Source organism: Oryx dammah, unplaced genomic scaffold (genome assembly GCF_014754425.2).
Source record: "Oryx dammah isolate SB20612 unplaced genomic scaffold, SCBI_Odam_1.1 HiC_scaffold_29, whole genome shotgun sequence".
Lineage (NCBI taxonomy): Eukaryota > Metazoa > Chordata > Mammalia > Artiodactyla > Bovidae > Oryx > Oryx dammah.
The window spans coordinates 71999546-72017549 of record NW_024070213.1 but is presented as its reverse complement, the minus strand read 5'-3'; the positions used below and the strand labels follow the sequence as shown (position 1 = coordinate 72017549).

General features: G+C 39.7%; 1 protein-coding gene across 1 annotated transcript; it reads left to right on the top strand.

Moving 5' to 3' along the window:
- Window positions 1-188: 188 nt before the first annotated feature.
- On the top strand, window positions 189-17243 carry IL26 (interleukin 26). Its single transcript, XM_040233402.1, has 5 exons — window positions 189-359; window positions 446-502; window positions 676-810; window positions 16700-16765; window positions 16851-17243. Exons 1-5 carry the CDS (start codon window positions 189-191, stop codon window positions 16935-16937), a joined length of 516 nt encoding a protein of 171 aa, XP_040089336.1. The 3' UTR covers window positions 16938-17243.
- The last annotated feature ends 761 nt before the right edge of the window (window positions 17244-18004 follow it).

Sequence of the window (18004 nt, the reverse complement as noted above, 5' to 3'; positions counted from 1 at the left end):
TATGAAGCAAGCTCTAAAAAATTAGAACTGAAGTGATCTTCCTCTTTCTAAACTGTAAGTTATCTTTCACAGCATCTCATTGGAGAGGCGACCTTGAGGGCTAAAGTAAGTAGGTTACCCTCCCGTCTAGCCAGCACAAGTAACTGTCTGGTTACTGTAGTGACACGAGCTGAGTGGGGTGGAAGGAAATGTGGGTGAGTTGCATTTTGAGATCTGGGTTGCTCTTTGTCACTCTGTATCTTGCCATTGCTAAGCACAAGCAATCATCCTTTGCTGGAAGTTGTTACCCAACGGGAACCCTGTCCCAAGCCGTTGATACTCTCTATGTCAAGGCAGCAAGCCTCAGAGCAACGATTCCAGTAAGTATTAGGCTCTGCTTAGAAACGAAGACCTAAGGGACATTTGAAATGCTGGATAAATCTTATTTCTCTTTGTTTTATTGTAGGAAGATCGCATAAAAAATATACGGTTATTAAAAAAGAAAACAAAAAAGCTATTTATGGTAAGCCAGGGGGTGCTTTTCTTTCTCACATTTCTGCTTGTGGCATGCTTTTCTCCTTGCATTTTGAATTTTTCCAGATGGTCATGAAGTAATAATCAGGGGGATATTTTGATTCATTTTACAAAAGCTGCTCATGGTTTACCTTATACAATTTTTTCCTATCTTATTTATAGAAAAACTGCAGATTCCAGGAACAACTTCTGTCCTTCTTCATGGAAGACGTTTTTGGTCAACTCCAATTACAGGTTTGCAAGGAAATGCACTTTGTGGAAGACTTTCATAGCCTTAGGCAGAAATTGAGCCGTTGTGTAAGTATGCACAGCAAATACGGTTTTGATCCTAGACATCCACCTAGAAGATAGCATATTTTGTCTTCACCCCAAAGGGTGAGTACAGGGGTTTTTTAATTGTTGGCTTGTAGTCCAAATGGAGAATCCATCACCAGGGAAACTATATCAAATAATCCTGCGTAACTTGTCATGCCACTATGTACTACTTCTTAAGGAATGACATGTAAAATAAGTTGAAGAGAGCTAAATGAACATGAGATGCGCCTCAGGTCAATATTTAGTTTTTGAGATCAGTCTCTTTGTGCAAATCCCAACTAATTCATTCATTTAACAAATATTTCTGAAGAACCAATGATGTGCCAAACACTTTTCTAGAATGTCATTGTTTTTCTTCTTTCCTTTCTTTCCTTTTTTCCTTTCTCTCTCTCCTTTTCCTCTTTCTCTGTTGCTCACTTTCTCTTACCTCCTCTCTCTTTCCCATATTGATAAGTGCTTTTAGATTGACTTTTTCATATTTATTTGTGTAAGTATAGAATTGTATCCTTTACAAGGCAAAGTCTCAATCAAAAGAAAGTGATAAAAGAAGTGTGTTCTTCTTTGGCACCTAAATTGGTTGATACTGTGGTACCCTAAGCAATGGGGTATTAATTAAGAAGGCAGAAGTGACCGTATTTCTAACGCCCATGATATTAAAGATCAGTACAGAAAAACAAAACAAAGCAAAACAACCAAGCCAGGATCTGTGCAATATTAGTTGGCTTGCCTCTGTGAGAAGTGTTGAGTCTTTTCTGTGGCGTGGATTTTGTTCTAAGTATGCTGTCTCCAGTCTCCTGTGGTTGTACTGGTAGGTGGTACAAAGTAGGGGGTAGAGAAGGTTATTACAGTCCTTGGGTCGCCAGAAGGTAATGAGCTTTCTATCCTTGGGCATCAGGGTCATGAAACTTAAAATCTGGGCTGTTGGTAGCAGATTTTCAGTTTTAAAATATCAGGACATCTTTTTTCTTGTGGTCCATGAAAGTACACAGTAATCCAAATTCCAGCCTACAGTGCAGAGAACTTTTATAAGGGTGAGCTGGTCAGTAGGGTAAAAAATACAACAAATTTATGCTCCCTTTGGTTAGTTTGTGTTTAAGTTATATCCTCCTTTGGGACTTGGGTTGCATTCAGTTCAGTTCAGTCACTCAGTTGTGTCCGAATGTGACCCCATGGACTGCAGCACGCCAGGCTTCCCTGTCCATCACCAACTCCCGGAGCTACTCAAACTCATGTCCATCATGTTGCTGATGCCATCCAACCATCTCATCCTCTGTCATCTCCTTCTCCTCCCGCCTTCAATCTTTCCCAGCATCAGGGTCTTTTCCAGTGAGTCGGTTCTTCGCATCAGGTGGCTGAAGTATTGGAGTTTCAGCTTCAGCATCAGTCCTTCCAATGAATATTCAGGACTGATTCCTTTAGGATGGACTGGTTGGATCTCCTTGCAGTCCAAGGGACTCTCAAGAGTCTTCTCCAACACCACAGTTCAAAAGCATCAATTCTTTGGCACTCAGCTTTCTTTATAGTCCAACTCTCATATCCATACATGACCACAGGAAAAACCATAGCTTTGACTAGACAGACCTTTGTTGGCAAAGTAATGTTTCTGCTTTTTAATATGCTGTCTAGTTTGGTAATAGCTTTTCTTCCAAGGAGCAAGCATCTTTTAATTTCATGGCTGCAGTCACCATCTGCAATGATTTTGAAGCCCTCCCCCCAAAATAAAGTCAGCTACTGTTTCCATTGTTTCCCCATCTATTTGGCATGAAATGATGGGACCAGATGCCATGATCTTAGTTTTCTGAATGATGAGTTTTAAGCCAACTTTTTCACTCTCCTCTTTCACTTTCATCAAGAGGCTCCTTAAATCAGAGGTTCTTCACTTTCTGCCATAAGGGTGGTGTCATCTGCATATCTGAGGTTATTGATATTTCTCCTAGCAATCTTGATTTCAGCTTGTGCTTCATCCAACCTGGCATTTCGTATGATGTACTCTTCATATAAGTTAAATAAGCTGCATAGTTTCCCCAAAACTCTCATATTCCATTAAAATAATAAGGAACAGAGCCATCCAATTTAATATAATATTATTGTAAATGAAGTTTGTTAATGATGCTGAGGTACTAGAAATCCTTGTCTGATACAGTACAGTATATCTGGACACCTGGAACTCCCAAAAGCCACGTTTGCTTTGATCATTGATTTTATTTCTTCAGCTCATATAGCTAGAGACCACATAATAGTTATAACCTAAACTGAGAAATATTTCAGACGAAAAACTTAGAAACCATAGAGCTATCTAGGAACTCTGATTTTCCTTGACTTGTTGTGGAAGAAGTCATTTCCTAAAGAGACCTTAATTTGTCAAGAGCTTTTCTTGAGAGACTTTGGCTACTGCAGGATGGGAGTAGGGTATTACAAAGTAGGGCGGCACAACCTCTCAGGCTGATCGTGGAGGCTTCCCAAGGCGGCTGGCTCCCCCTTGTGGCCAAATACAAGCACATCGCCTAGCCAACCATACTGAGGGCCACCTAATTCTGGTCTTTCCTTCTAATCTCCCCTCCCAATACAACCCTTATTAGCTTTGGTTAATTTGGCTCACAAGCTAAGGAGCTTATGTGCTGGAGTAAACAAACCGCCTCCGTGAAACTGTAAAAAAGAGAGTCGAAAAATTAAGCTGAGCTTTAGAAAGTCGCCTCAGATATTGTTTTAGTTCCCTAAAGCAATATCTGAGTTTAATTTTATCAATATCAGTTTAATTTTAATAACAGGCTTGCATTTAGTTTCTCTGGCAATCACCATTTTTTCTTTTTGGCTACAGAAGCAAGTACGTGTAATATAAATTAACTGGGCCTTTGCTGCTCTATGTGGAATTCTGAATCAGTGGATGGGGCAGAGGTTAGGAGGGAGAAGATATAAAATGCGAAGTAGGTGACATTTCTTTACATGTGATATTTCCCTTTCTTCTTTTTTGAACGTCTGCTTTAATTTGGGGAGATAGGCGTGGGGGCAGCTTTCCTAGGCAGGGCAGCTGTGCCCTCCCCCTGATGCGTAACTGTCACTTTGTTTCTTTTTTCCCCCTTCCTTCCAGGGACCTCAGGCTATCATTAATTCTGAATGTGCCAATGAATCAAAGCTTTGCAAGTTGCAGAAACTCTTCTCCCCCTTCCATGTGGCTCTGCTGGTTGCTTTAAAGCTCTCCTCACTCTCTTACTGAAACCTGGGCAGACTTTCGAGGAATTGATTCTGAGACTAAATCCATGTCTTGGTCTATAGAATCTGGAGTTAGAAAAAGAAAACCAGAAATAGCATCTATTATCCACTCCAGTCATCTCTTTTTTTATTGGATGCAGACATTCCTAGGTGTGGTGATTCTGACTGATGAATGAATCTCTGGAAATATCTGTATAATATCCCTTATAGGAATCGAAAAAGAAATTATACAAATGAGCTTATTTTACAAAACAAAAACAGACTCACAGAGGGGAAAAGAGTCGAGGGAAGGGAGGGATAGTTAGGGAGTTTGGGATCGCCATGTACACACTGCTATATTTAAAATGGAAAACTAAAAAGGCTGCAGCAATTTACGTTCTCACCAACATTGTAGGATTCCTTTTTCCCCACATCCTCTCCAGCATTTATTATTCATAGACTTTTCGATGATGGCCATCTGACCAGCGTGAGGTGATACCTCATTATAGTTTTGATTTGCATGTCACTAATGGTTAGTGATATTGAGCATCTTTGCACGTGCCTGTTGGCCATCTGTATGTCTGCAGGGGTGAGATTCCAGGCAAAACAAACAATGAAAAGAGCACTGCAATAATGTGCTTGGACTAAAGTGTGCACACTAGTGCCATAAGGAAGGACAAGGAGAGTCTGAGGAAGAGAGCAGACTGGGATGAAAGTGGAAGTGTCTGGCTCTTTGACCCCATGGACTGTAGTCTGCCAAGCATCTCTGTCCATGGAATTCTCCAAGCAAAATACTGGAGTGGGTAGCCATTCCCTTCTGCAGGGATCAAACCCAGGTCTCCTGCACTGCAGGCAGATTCCTTATCATCTGAGCCATTAGGGAAGCCCAGACTGGGATGTGGAGAAGGTAACGGCACCCCACTCCAGTACTCTTGCCTGGAAAATCCCATGGAGCCTGGTCGGCTGCACTCCATGGGGTCGCACAGTCAGACCCGACTGAGCAACTTCGCTTTCACTTTTCACTTTCCACTTTCCTGTATTGGAGAAGGAAATGGCAACCTCCTCCAGTGTTCTTGCATGGAGAATCCCAAGGACAGAAGAGCCTGGTGGGCTGCTGTCCATGGGGTCGCACAGAGTCGGAAACAGCTGAAGTGACTTAGCAGCAGCAGCAGTAGACTGAGATGAGCCCAAGGTTTCTACTTGGAAAGCTGGCTGGTTGGTGGTGTCATTCACTGTGAGATCAGAAGGAAAAAGCTTAGAGAAAGGTTAATAAATTGCTTTAGGTCTGTTAAAAGTTTGACAAATCCCATGCATAAATACAATCATAGGAGTGATAATTTTGTTTATATTTGTGTTGTATGTTTATATTTATGATGTATTTGTTAACAGATTTATTGATATATAATTAGCATGCAGTTAACTGAATGGATTTAGAGTGTGTTATTTGGTAGTTTTGACATATGTGTATATTTGTGAAATCACCACCACAATTTAGATGATGAACACATCCATCACCCCTCAAAGTTTCTTTGTTTAGCTTGGTAATCTCCTTCCTTCTCCCTCCCCAACACTGGTTCCAGAGGACCACTGATCAGCTTTCTGTCACTGTAGATTTATTTGCATTTACTAGGATTTAATGTAAATGGTTTTACAGATGATCCCTAACTTACAATGGTGTGATTTTTGACTTTATAGAGGTACAAAAGGTATGTGTTTCCAGTTTTCCTGGGCTAGTGATTCCTGGCACAGTACTCTCTCTTGATATTGGACAGCAGAGGCAGCCCCAGCTCCTGGTCAGCCATGAGATCATGAGGGTAAACAACCAACTCACTCACCACTGCTCTGTACCCAAACAATGATGCTGTTTTTCACTTACATTACAGTATTGAATAAAGTCTATGAGATATTCAACATTTCATCATGAAATAGGCTTGTGTTCGGTGATTTTTCTCCATTGTAGGCCAATGTAAGTGTTCTGAACATGTTTAAGCTAGGCTAGACTAAGCTATGATGCTTGGAAAGTTAGGTATACTATGCATATTTTTAAGTCTTTGTTGAATTCATTACAACCTTGTTTCTGTTTTATGTCTCAGTTTTTTGACTTTGAGGCATGTGTGATATTAGCTCCCTGACCAGAGATTGAACCCATACTCCCTACGTTGAAAGAAGTCTTAACCACTGGACTGCCAGTTCAGTTCAGTTCAGTTGCTCAGTCGTGTCCGATTCTTTGCGACCCCATGCATCTCAGCACGCCAGGCCTCCCTGTCTATCACCAACTCCCAGAGTTCACTCAGACTCATGTCCATCGAGTCAGTGATGCCATCCAGCCATCTCATCCTCTGTCGTCCCCTTCTCCTCCTGCCCCCAATCCCTCCCAGCATCAAAGTCTTTTCCAATGAGTCAACTCTTCGCATGAGGTGGCCAAAGTACTGGACTTTCAGCTTTAGCATCATTCCTTCCAAAGAAATCCCAGGGCTGATCTCCTTCAGAATGGACTGGTTGGATCTCTTTGCAGTCCAAGGGACTCTCAAGAGTCTTCTCCAACATCACAGTTCAAAAGCATCAATTCTTCAGCGCTCAGCCTTCTTCACAGTCCAACTCTCACATCCAGGGGAGTCCCTTAAATGCATTTTTGACTTAAGATATTTTCAACTAAAATAGGTTTATTAGGACTTGAGACAATTATAAGATGAGGAAAATCTATATATGTGTCATATTCTTTAAAGTCTGACTTCTTCTACCCAGTATAATTATTTTGAGATTCATTCATTTATTGAGTGTATTGATTACTTCTCCCTTTTTCATTGCCAATTAGCATTCCACTGTAATGATATACCACACTTTATCTATTCATCTATTGATGGCTATTTATTTTTTCCAGTTTTTCATTATCACAAATAAAGCTGCTATTAATATTTATATACTTCCCCAGTGGCCCAGTCAGTAAAGAATCCACCTGCAGTGTAGGAGACCTGGGGTTCAATCCGTAGGTGGGAAAGATCTCCTGGAGAAGGAAATGGCAATTCACTCCAGTAATCTTGCCTGGAGAAATGCCATGCAAGTCTTTGTTTGGAGAGAGATTCACACTTCTGTTGAGTAAACAATTGAGAGGTAGCAGTGGTAAACATCTAGGCTGGATCATGGGTTAGGTGTGTGTTTAATTATGCAATAGACAGCCAAGCTGTTTCCTAGAGTGGCTAAATCAGCTTACATTTCTACCAGTAGTGTATGGAGTTAAAACTGTTCAGCATCCTTGTTCTCGTTTTTATGGTCAATGGCAATGTTCTTCTGTGTTTTATTGTGGATAGTTCCTATTGCTATATCTTCAAGTTTACAAAATTTACAAATCTTTTAGTCTGTAATATCTAAGCTACTTTAGTCCCATTCAGCGTATTTTTCGTCTTAGACATTATGGCGTTTGTTACTGGAAGTCTGAATTTGTTCTTTTTAATATTTCCCCTTTTCCTACTTCACATGATCCACCTTTCCTTTAGCTTCTAGAATGTACTATATGACCTCTATTTCTGTTATCAGTCTCTGATAATTATTGTTTAGATCTATTAATTCATAAAACATTGCACAATAATGCTTTTGAAATTCTATTTCCTTTATTTATAAATAGGGATAATTATGTAAAAAGAATCTCCCCTAACTAATTGTTTGGCTGTCCTGAGGACCTTATCATATAAGAAAGTCAGAATAAACATGTAATTCTGGTTCTTACCTGTTTTAAATATTGTGATTTTCTAGATAGTGTACAATTTTATTTATGGTCAACTGTTTATGCAAATATATGAGATATTTTTAAAAGTTACCAAATGACATTATATTTTTAATTAACTTGTCATTTCATTTGCTCCAACAATTTCATCTGTACTGTTAAAAAGAAACATGTAATTCTTTTTCATTATTTATCAGTTTTCAATATAAGGATTGATTTTCTAATATTCTTACAAGGTGATCAATGAGTTGTTATTTTCTCTTAGCTTCATTATCAACTCATGGACATAAATTCCTTTTCATTTTTGAGAAGTCTTTCTGGTTCTTTAAGGTTTCAGTTCAGTTCAGTTCAGTCGCTCAGTCGTGTCCGACTCTTTGCGACCCCATGAATTGCAGCACGCCAGGCCTCCCTGTCCATCACCAATTCCCGTAGTTCACTCAGACTCATGTCCATCGAGTCAGTGATGCCATCCAGCCATCTCATCCTCTGTCGTCCCCTTCTCCTCCTGCCCCCAATCCCTCCCAGCATCAGGGTCTTTTCCAATGAGTCAACTCTTTGCATGAGGTGGCCAAAGTACTGGAGCTTCAGCTTTAGCATCATTCCTTCAAAGAAATCCCAGGGTTGATCTCCTTTAGAATGGACTGGTTGGATCTCCTTGCAGTCCAAGGGACTCTCAAGAGTCTTCTCCAACACCACAGTTCAAAAGCATCAATTCTTCAGCACGCAGCTTTCTTCACAGTCCAACTCTCACATCCATACATGACCACTGGAAAAACCATAGCCTTGACTAGATGGACCTTTGTTGGCAAAGTAATGTCTCTGCTTTTGAATATACTATCTAGGTTGGTCATAACTTTTCTTCCAAGGAGTAAGAGTCTTTTAATTTCATGGCTGTAGTCACCATCTGCAGTGATTTTGGAGCCCCCCAAAATAAAGTCTGACACTGTTTCCCCATCTATTTCCCATGAAGTAATGGGACCAGATACCATGATCTTCGTTTTCTGAATGTTGAACTTTAAGCCAACTTTTTCACTCTCCTCTTTCACTTTCATCAAGAGACTTTTTAGTTCCTCTTCACTTTCTGCCATAAGGGTGGTGTCATAAGGGAGGTTATTGATATTTCTCCGGGCAATCTTGATTCCAGCTTGTGTTTCTTCCAGCCCAGCGTTTCTCATAATGGACTCTGCATAGAAGTTAAATAAGCAGGGTGACAGTATACAGCCCTGATGTACTCCTTTTCCTATTTGGAACCAGTCTGTTGTTCCATGTCCAGTTCTAACTGTTGCTTCCTGACCTGCATATAGGTTTCTCAAGAGGCAGGTCAGGTGGTCTGGTATTCCCATCTCTTTCAGAATTTTCCACAGTTTATTGTGATCCAAAGGCTTTGGCATAGTCAATAAACCAGAAAGAGATGTTTTTCTGGAACTCTCTTGCTTTTTCGATGATCCAGCCAATGTTGGCAATTTGATCTCTGGTTCCTCTGCCTTTTCTAAAACCAGTTTGAACATCTGGAAGTTCACGGTTGACATGTTGCTGAAGCCCGGCTTGCAGAATTTTGAGCATTACTTTACTAGCATGTGAGATGAGTGCAATTGTGCGGTAGTTTGAGCATTTTTTGGCATTGCCTTTCTTTGGGATTGGAATGATAACTGACCTTTTCAAGTCCTGTGGCCACTGCTGAGTTTTCCAAATGTGCTGGCATATTGAGTGCAGCACTTTCACAGCATCATCTTTCAGGATTTGAAATAGCTCCACTGAAATTTCATCACCTCCACTAGCTTTGTTCGTAGTGATGCTTTCTAAGGCCCACTAGATTTCACATTCCAGGATTTCTGGCTCTAGGTGAGTGATCCCACCATCGTGATTATCTTGGTCATGAAGATCTTTTTTGTACAATTCTTCTGTGTATTCTTGCCACCTCTTCTTAATATCTTTTGCTTCTGTTAGGTCCATACCATTTCTGTCCTTTATTGAGCCCATCTTTGCATGAAATGTTCCCTTGGTATCTCTAATTTTCTTGAAGAGATCTCTAGTCTTTCCCATTCTCTTGTTTTCCTCTATTTCTTTGCACTGATCTCTGAGGAAGGCTTTCTTATCTCTTCTTGCTATTCTTTGGAACTCTGCATTCAGATGCTTGTATCTTTCCTTTTCTCCTTTGCTTTTTGCTTCTTTTCTTTTCACAGCTATTTGTAAGGCCTTCCCAGACAACCATTTTGCTTTTTTGCATTTCTTTTCCATGGGGATGATCTTTAAAGTTTAGGGTTTCTCTATAAATCCACTGAGACTGGCGTCTTCTTGAGCCATTCTTAAGACACGGCCTTACAACGATTTTCACGATAGACTCCAATGTCTGGAATCCCAGCACCACTATATTTGAATGTCATCTGATTGTTTCTGAGAACATTCCAGGTATTGCAGCACCTAGTAAAATATTATATATTTTATAAGTCTGATTTGGGTAATTCAGGTGGCATAATTGTTTAAAGAAAAAAAGCAATGGATGACATACATATTTTTATTTTTAATCTTTGTTAGCCCTGAAAAGTGAAAGTGAAAGTTGAAGTCTCTCAGTGTGTCTGACTCTTTGCGATCCCATGGTATTTGTCTAAATGATATTTGGAAATTGCCTCTTTGTAAAAAGATGTTTTAAAGATTCTTATAGAAAAACTCTCAGACTTGAAAGGGAATTTAATAGTTGCTTAGTTGAATTCATAGGATAATTTGCGTAATTGCTAGTGCTCCAAGTTGAAACTGGAAAAAGAGTACATTAGTTTTCAAGGTTTCATCATCTACTTTAATTAATATCTTGAGAGTCTAAATAGTAATTGGTAATTAGAGAGCTCTGTTCCTTTACATTAATTGTATGTGATTAATTTTTAAGTTTAGTAAGTCTTGTCAAATAGAATATTTGTGTCTCTAATTCCTGTAGAATGTTTGATAAGTAATTTGTATCATCAGTTGCAACTAGCTTATCAAGTTGTGAAGCATTGCCAATTATTTATGTTTTCAATTTTGAATATTTTAAAAATCATAATTGGCTGAACTGATCAAAACTGAAGCAGGAAGTAAGACTAATCTTGGTTTATTCTTTCATTGACTATAAAGTCCTAAACTTGTCTTTAACAATACTAATAATCTCATCATGTGGTTTTTGGAAGAATTAAATAAAATACTATGTCAAAGTGCCTAATACGTAGTAGTTCTGTAAAATTGTTCATATCTTTCCTTACTGTTTTCCATACTCAGAACACTAATTTTCTTTCAATTACATTTTCTCAACGATTTCCAAACGAGAGATTCTCTTAAACAATCAAATACCTTTTTAGTGCCTAATGTTAGTGTTTTACTTATAGTGTTACTTTAAGTGAAAGATAAAGAGGTCATTTATAAGTCATCAGTTTTAACTTTGGTAAATATATTTTCTGATTATATTATAGAATTTCTCTTCTGTCAAAGTTATTCCTTAGTTGTGCTGTGCTGTGCTAAGTCAATTAAGTCGTGTCTGACTCTGTGCGATTCAGTTACCTGTGGTATGGCCCCCGACCTCCAGCCCTCTGTCCATGGGATTCTCCAGGCAAGAAGACTGGAGCGGTTGTCATGCCCACCTCCAGGGGATCTTCCCAATCCAGGGACTGAACCCGCATCTCTTACGGTCTCCTGTGTTGGCAGGCAGGTTCTTTAACACTAGTGCCACCTGGGAAGCCTCATAAAAGACTATAGTACATGCTCACAAAAGACTATAGTATAGTAAAAGTCTGTTTGTAGGAAGAATTTGAGGTCATTATTTGTGACAATGCAAGGTGAGAGACTATGACATGTACAGCTGTCCACTCCCTGGCCAAGCTATTTCATTTCCTCAGAATTATCAGTGGAGAGGGATTATTCATTTTTGCTTTCGGAGAAGGCAATGGCACCCCACTCCAGTACTCTTGCCTGGAAAATCCCATGGACGGAGCAGCCTGGTGGGCTGCAGTCCATGGGGTCTCGAAGAGTCAGATGTGAGTGAGTGACTTCACTTTCACTTTTCACTTTCATGCACTCAAGAATGAAATGGCAACCCACTCCATAGTTCTTGCCTGGAGAATCCCAGGGACAGGGGTAACCCTGGTAGGCTGCCGTCTATGGGGTCGCACAAAGTCGGATACGACTGAAGCGACTTAGCAGCAGCATATAATACACAATACATACTTTCATGATTTTTCAAACACGTTGTGGATATTAGGCATTCAGATTTAAGGATTACATTAATTTTTTCATCAAACTGTTTTAAACAGAGCTCACTAATGCCCAGTATACACTTCAGACTACTATTAATATTAAACCAGTGGACTTTGTGAACCCCAAAGCTCTAAGCTGATGCTTGCATTTCATTCATTGATTCAGTCATTAAACAAGCACTGAGTATCTAGTGTTGCTGAACACTATTCCAGATGCTGGAAATTCCACAAAAATTTAGAGATAATATCTCTTTCTGTACAGAACTCTTTTGAGAATACTCTCAGTCAGTTTCAGCAACTCTCATATTTTGATAGGTGCCATGAAGGGGGCAAACAAGAGGATGCTGAGGGCTGGAGGTCGGGGGCCATATCACAGGTAACTGAATCTGAGACCAGAAGGGTGTTTGAATTATCATTGCTGGACTTCCCTGGTTGTCCAGTGCTTAAGACTCCACAGTCCCAATGCAGGCAGCCCAGGTTCGATCCCTGGTTAGGGAACTAGGATCCCACATGCTGCCAGGTGTTGCCCCCAAAATGATAACAATAATAACAAATTAAATAATAAAAAATCTCTGTTCTCTCCACCCTTCTAGCATCCGGCTTCTTCTGCCTACTCATCTATTCTTTCTGTTTCTTCCACTCCATTTTAGTCACCTTTCAAGATGCAACTCTCTTGTTTTTTCCTTCTGGAAGGCTCTGGGAGCCCTCAGATGGCTTCTGCTGTGTCCCCAGAATGGGTTTTTGTTTTTAAATCACAGTATTCATCACATAGTATTGCGATTTTCCTTCGCTGTCTCTGACAGTTACGAGCCATTGCTTGTGCCCCAAGGCGGTTTTCAGCATTTAGGGCACTTTTATAAATTAAGTAAAATCAATGCTTTGTAGTCAGAGACACGATTATATGCTTAGCGTATAGTAAGTATGCAATAAATATCCATTGACTTAATGGTGAATGATTAGGCTGTTGCCTTGTGTTTGCTATTCTGTGACTATCACACACACATTATTTTTTTGTTTTTGAGCCAGTCCCTGGTTATTCCAGCCCTACTAATACATTGCCTCTTGTCCAGATCATAACTGCTTTGCCTTAGTCTGTCAAATCCTGCAGCCATTCTTAGAACAAAACTGCTGCCCTTTGGTTTTCCATGCTGTTTTCTGCAAATGGAACTATACCTTGAAATATAAGGTAAAGGGAATCACTGTTTTGTAAATTCCTCCTTCCAAGCAAAGAAATAGGAATTAGCAGTAAAATCAGGCTATCCTACTGGGTCTATAGACATATTTATAACAGTGAGGAAAATGAAAACCTCTTGCATTTACTAGAGGTCATTTATAGTAAATGATCTCAAGGCACCAGAAAGAATCCCATAAACCTACAGAGCTCTAGAGGAAACACTGCCACTATTAAGTGATGGGTTCTTATTTTTTGCCAAACCTTGTTTTTTTCCTCTTCTGCTCTCTTTGTTCTTCTTAGGGTAGCGTGTGCCTTAGATAGAGTGAAGTCAGAAACCTTTCTTGTAATTCCTACCCTATTTATGGGAGGCCCTGTAGGCCCAAGCTGTCTGGGGAGAGGGCCTCATCATTAAGGAATGCCTTAATGACATTTAATTTCTGTAATGTCCAGAATTTGGTTGGCTTCTTTGGTTTCACATTTTCAGTGTTAAATCTTTTTTTTTTTAATATTTATTTTTTTTTGGCTATGCTGACTCTTCATTACTGCACGGGTTTTTCTCTAGTTGTGGCAAGTGGGGCTACTCTCTAGTTGCATAGCACAGGTTTCTCATTGCAGTGGCTTCTGTTGTTGCAGAGCAAGGGCTGTAGGGTGTGCGTGCTCCAGTGGTTGCAGTTCCTAGGCTTCAGAGTGCAAGGCTCAGTAGTTATGGCTCATGGGCTTAGTTGCTGATCTTCCTGGATGAGAGATCAAACCCCTGTTTCCTGCACTGGCAGGTGGATTCTAGTGTTAAAATTTTAAATCCTGACACAGCCATGCTTGGTGTTGTGCCCTATGACTAGCTTATTCAGTTCCTTGTGACTGCTCTTGGCATCTAAGAACTATGGATATATTGGAATCGGAAAGTATTGATTATCCTCATGAAGTCCTCTCTTCCAGTTGCAATGTTTGGGCCAACTACATTTATACTAGATAATTTCTGATTGGACTGATTTAGCATCTAGCCAAATTCTCTATTTAAAAAGTGATAGGCAGTCTTCTCTACAATGATTATTTCCAGAACTACTCTCCTGGCTGGAACTAGACTCGGTATTTCTAGAATTTACTTTTGCAGTTCCAATCTGGAAAACAAATGAACAAAGGGAGCAAACACACACACACACAGAGGTTTTCGTCTTTTGTTTATTATCACACTGTGCATTTTCAGGTTGAAGTCTCTGTCTCTGTGTGTCTTTCTCTGTCAATTAGCTTAGGCTTTTAGAGGCATTCCCAGTATTTCCCCTGGGATAATACAGAGTCTGGAGATGGTGACTGCAGCCATGAAATTAAAAGACGCTTACTCCTTGGAAGAAAAGTTATGACCAACCTAGATAGTATATTCAAAAGCAGAGACATTACTTTGCCGACTAAGGTCTGTCTAGTCAAGGCTATGGTTTTTCCAGTGGTCATGTATGGATGTGAGAGTTGGACTGTGAAGAAAGCTGAGTGCTGAAGAATTGATGCTTTTGAACTGTGGTGTTGGAGAAGACTCTTGAGAGTCCCTTGGACTGCAAGGAGATCCAACCAGTCCATTCTAAAGGAGATCAACCCTGGGATTTCTTTGGAAGGAATGATGCTAAAGCTGAAGCTCCAGTACTTTGGCCACCTCATGCAAAGCGTTGACTCATTGGAAAAGACTCTGATGCTGGGAGGGATTGAGGGCAGGAGGAGAAGGGGACGACCGAGGATGAGATGGCTGGATGGTATCACGGACTCGAAGGACGTGAGTCTGAATGAACTCCAGGAGATGGTGATGGACAGGGAGGCCTGGCGTGCTGCGATTCATGGGGTCTCAGAGAGTCGGACACGACTGAGCGACTGAACTGAACTGAATACAGAGTAGAGATCTTTGAACTAATCTTTCTTTGGAACTGGATATTTAAGATTTTCAACAGGAGAATGGCTTGGCTGGAATATCTTTTCCAAGTTATGCAGGATTTTTAATATAAAAAAATAGTATAATAGTGTATAAATAGTGTAATATAGTGGCTTTTAAATACATACTCTGGAGTCAAAATACCTGGGTTTAGATCTCAGCTCTTCCACTTATTAATACTATGTGAACATTGACAGAATATTAACTTCAATGCTTGGGTTTTCTAACCTGTAAAATGAGGGTGATAATAGTACCTACCTCATAAGGTTGTTTTGAGGACTGAATGAGTTAATATAACCAAAGCCTTCATATTAGTGCCTGACACAGAATGCTAACAAAATACACATTGACTACTATTATTTTTATCTAACAATCTTCACATGGAGGGAAACTGGGGTAAAGAAGAACTGCTGGATTTTTATCTTCTATTATTGATCTTGTATTTTGTTGATTTTCCCGTCTACCCCTATCTATTTGCTAGCTCTGTTTTGCTCGTTATTATGTCTTTAGTGCCTGGCACATGATGTGACACTTAGTAGGCACTTCATGAATGCTTGTTTAATAAAGGAATGAATTCTTTCTAACTGTATGCTCTGATTCTGGCTACCTGGCTATTCTGGCTATTCTGGTCCTGGAACGGTTCCACGTTGTTTTGGCCTCACAGGATCTGATCTAAATTGATCGCTCTTATCACAGGGAGGTTCAGCCCTTGTGCTTGTGAGTCCTGCAGACGGAACCTTCACATTCTGTGTGTAGCTCTTCCATGCCTCATCACAAAAGCCTCTTTCACAGGAAGAATTTCTACCTTCCTATGCAAGGTGTTCCCTATGGGAATCTGTGGGAGAAAAAGATGAGGAAAAGAAGATGGAGAATTTCTTCCTCCATGACTCCTAAGTGATTCTCGTGCTCATATTTGAAAACTCACCTCCTCAAAGGAGATCAGCATTTCCCAATTTCTCCACCCCAAGTCAGGCTACAAGCTATCTTCTCAAGACACTAGCTTACTCTTCCTCCTAATTTAGAAACTAATATTCATTTCCTGGTGCTTTCTCCTGGGACTCAACATCAATATTTAAAATAGCCAGGGCAATTTTTCAAAAAGTAAAATTTTTTCCTCATCATTCCCACATCTCTTGTGTTTTCTAGCATCTCTCTTGCTCCAGCCATGGTTTCTTTAAGTTTCTGGAAGGCGTAGTCTTTCTTGCCTCAGGACATTTGCACACCTTTCGCTCAGGTTCCCTTAATTATTCCACCTGGGTATCCTTTCCAAATCCCTCTTTTCTTTCTTCACTTCCTCATATACCTGCTGCACCCCCCCCTTTTCAGACCTTAATTTAAGTGTCATTCCTCAAAAGAACCCTCTCTGACCATCCAGTTGAAAGAGGGTAGTTTCTGTTGATCCCTATCATAGAGTCGTGCATTACAAACACAGCTTTAGTTTCAGTTTGTAAATTTTAATTTTTCATTTGTTTTTTTAAAATTTATCATTATTCTCTCTCATGAAACTGTAAACTCTGTTAGGACAGAGGCCAGGCATTATTTATTTGCCAGCGTATTTCATGCCCACAACATGCTCAAAAATTGCTGGTTGAGTGGATGGAAGAGTGAATACTAGTCCTTCTTCAGCAATATTTCTGTATTTACTGCTAATTTCTTAGATTTCCTGTGTTTCATCAGCTAGAGAGATGAAATCCATTACCAGGATGAAAAGAACATTTTATGAGGTTAGTATACCAAATTCTTGTCTTTGAGTACTTTTTTCTAAGATATGAAATATTTCTGCTTCTAATATTTCTACTTTATCTGCAGATTGGAAAGAAAGGAATCTACAAAGCCATCAGTGAACTGGATATTCTTCTTTCCTGGATTAAACAATTCTTGGAAAGTATTAAGTAATTCAAGGAGCCAAGTGGATTGATTTGATTATTATTTTGAAATATAATGAGCACAGCCAGAAATCAATTTACAGCAGTGTATTTCCTTTTAAATATTTTGTACATAGTACTAACAGCAAGTTAGATGACTAGAGGAATTTAATGCAATAACATTTTGGAGATAAGTTGTCATTAATATGCACATTTTCTGTATTTTCAAAGAATGCTTTCATCTTGAACATGTTTTGTCATTCCCAAGTGCATTGTATGAGTTTAATCTAAAAGTGCATAACCATAATTAAATCATGTAGTATTTGCTCAAAGAAAATGACAGATTTCTGGGATACAATATAGTGAGACTTACATAGATGCCATGTATATAATTATTGTCTACTTAAGGAGTAAGCATAGCATAGCGTAGGGCTTGATGATAATTAATTATGCCCAGTGTGATCTTAGCCCCTAGCAGATTTTGATTTTAATGAAATAAGTTGTATTTCTTTGTCCTGGATGTCCTTTCTAAGAGAGTATGCTAGAATTTCATTCAGTACAATGGGTAAGTATCAGATCAGATCAAATGGTTGCACATGTAAACTAACTGCTTGGAATGGTTTACTAGACACATTTTTGACAGATAACTCAAGCTACATAGACTACAAGGAACTAAGTGGAAATGATGCTAAAGCTTGATTATGTTCCTTCCAGGTGCAATGCAGTTAAGAATGTTATTAGAGGCCAAATAGAAGTCTGAATGCAGTTCAGATTCTACCACAGGAAACTTGCCATACTATCTAAAACCTTACCCATACAGCCAGCCCTTCAGCTGAATGAGTCATACAGCCCGAGTATTGTTTTACATCAAACGGGCCTGCTTCAGCATAGTAATCATGAGCAGTTTCAGAGAGCAGTTTGTGTGATGGCTAATTCATTTCCACAAAGCATCCATTCTGCCTCTGCTGCACACGGACAACTCCAGGACTTGGTGTTTTGTGATAGGAATAGACAGGGTGTCCTGAAGGCCTTTGTGGTTTTCATCCTTGGCATCTCTTCTCTTGTTTTCTCACCATCCAGTCTTTTCAATCACAAGAA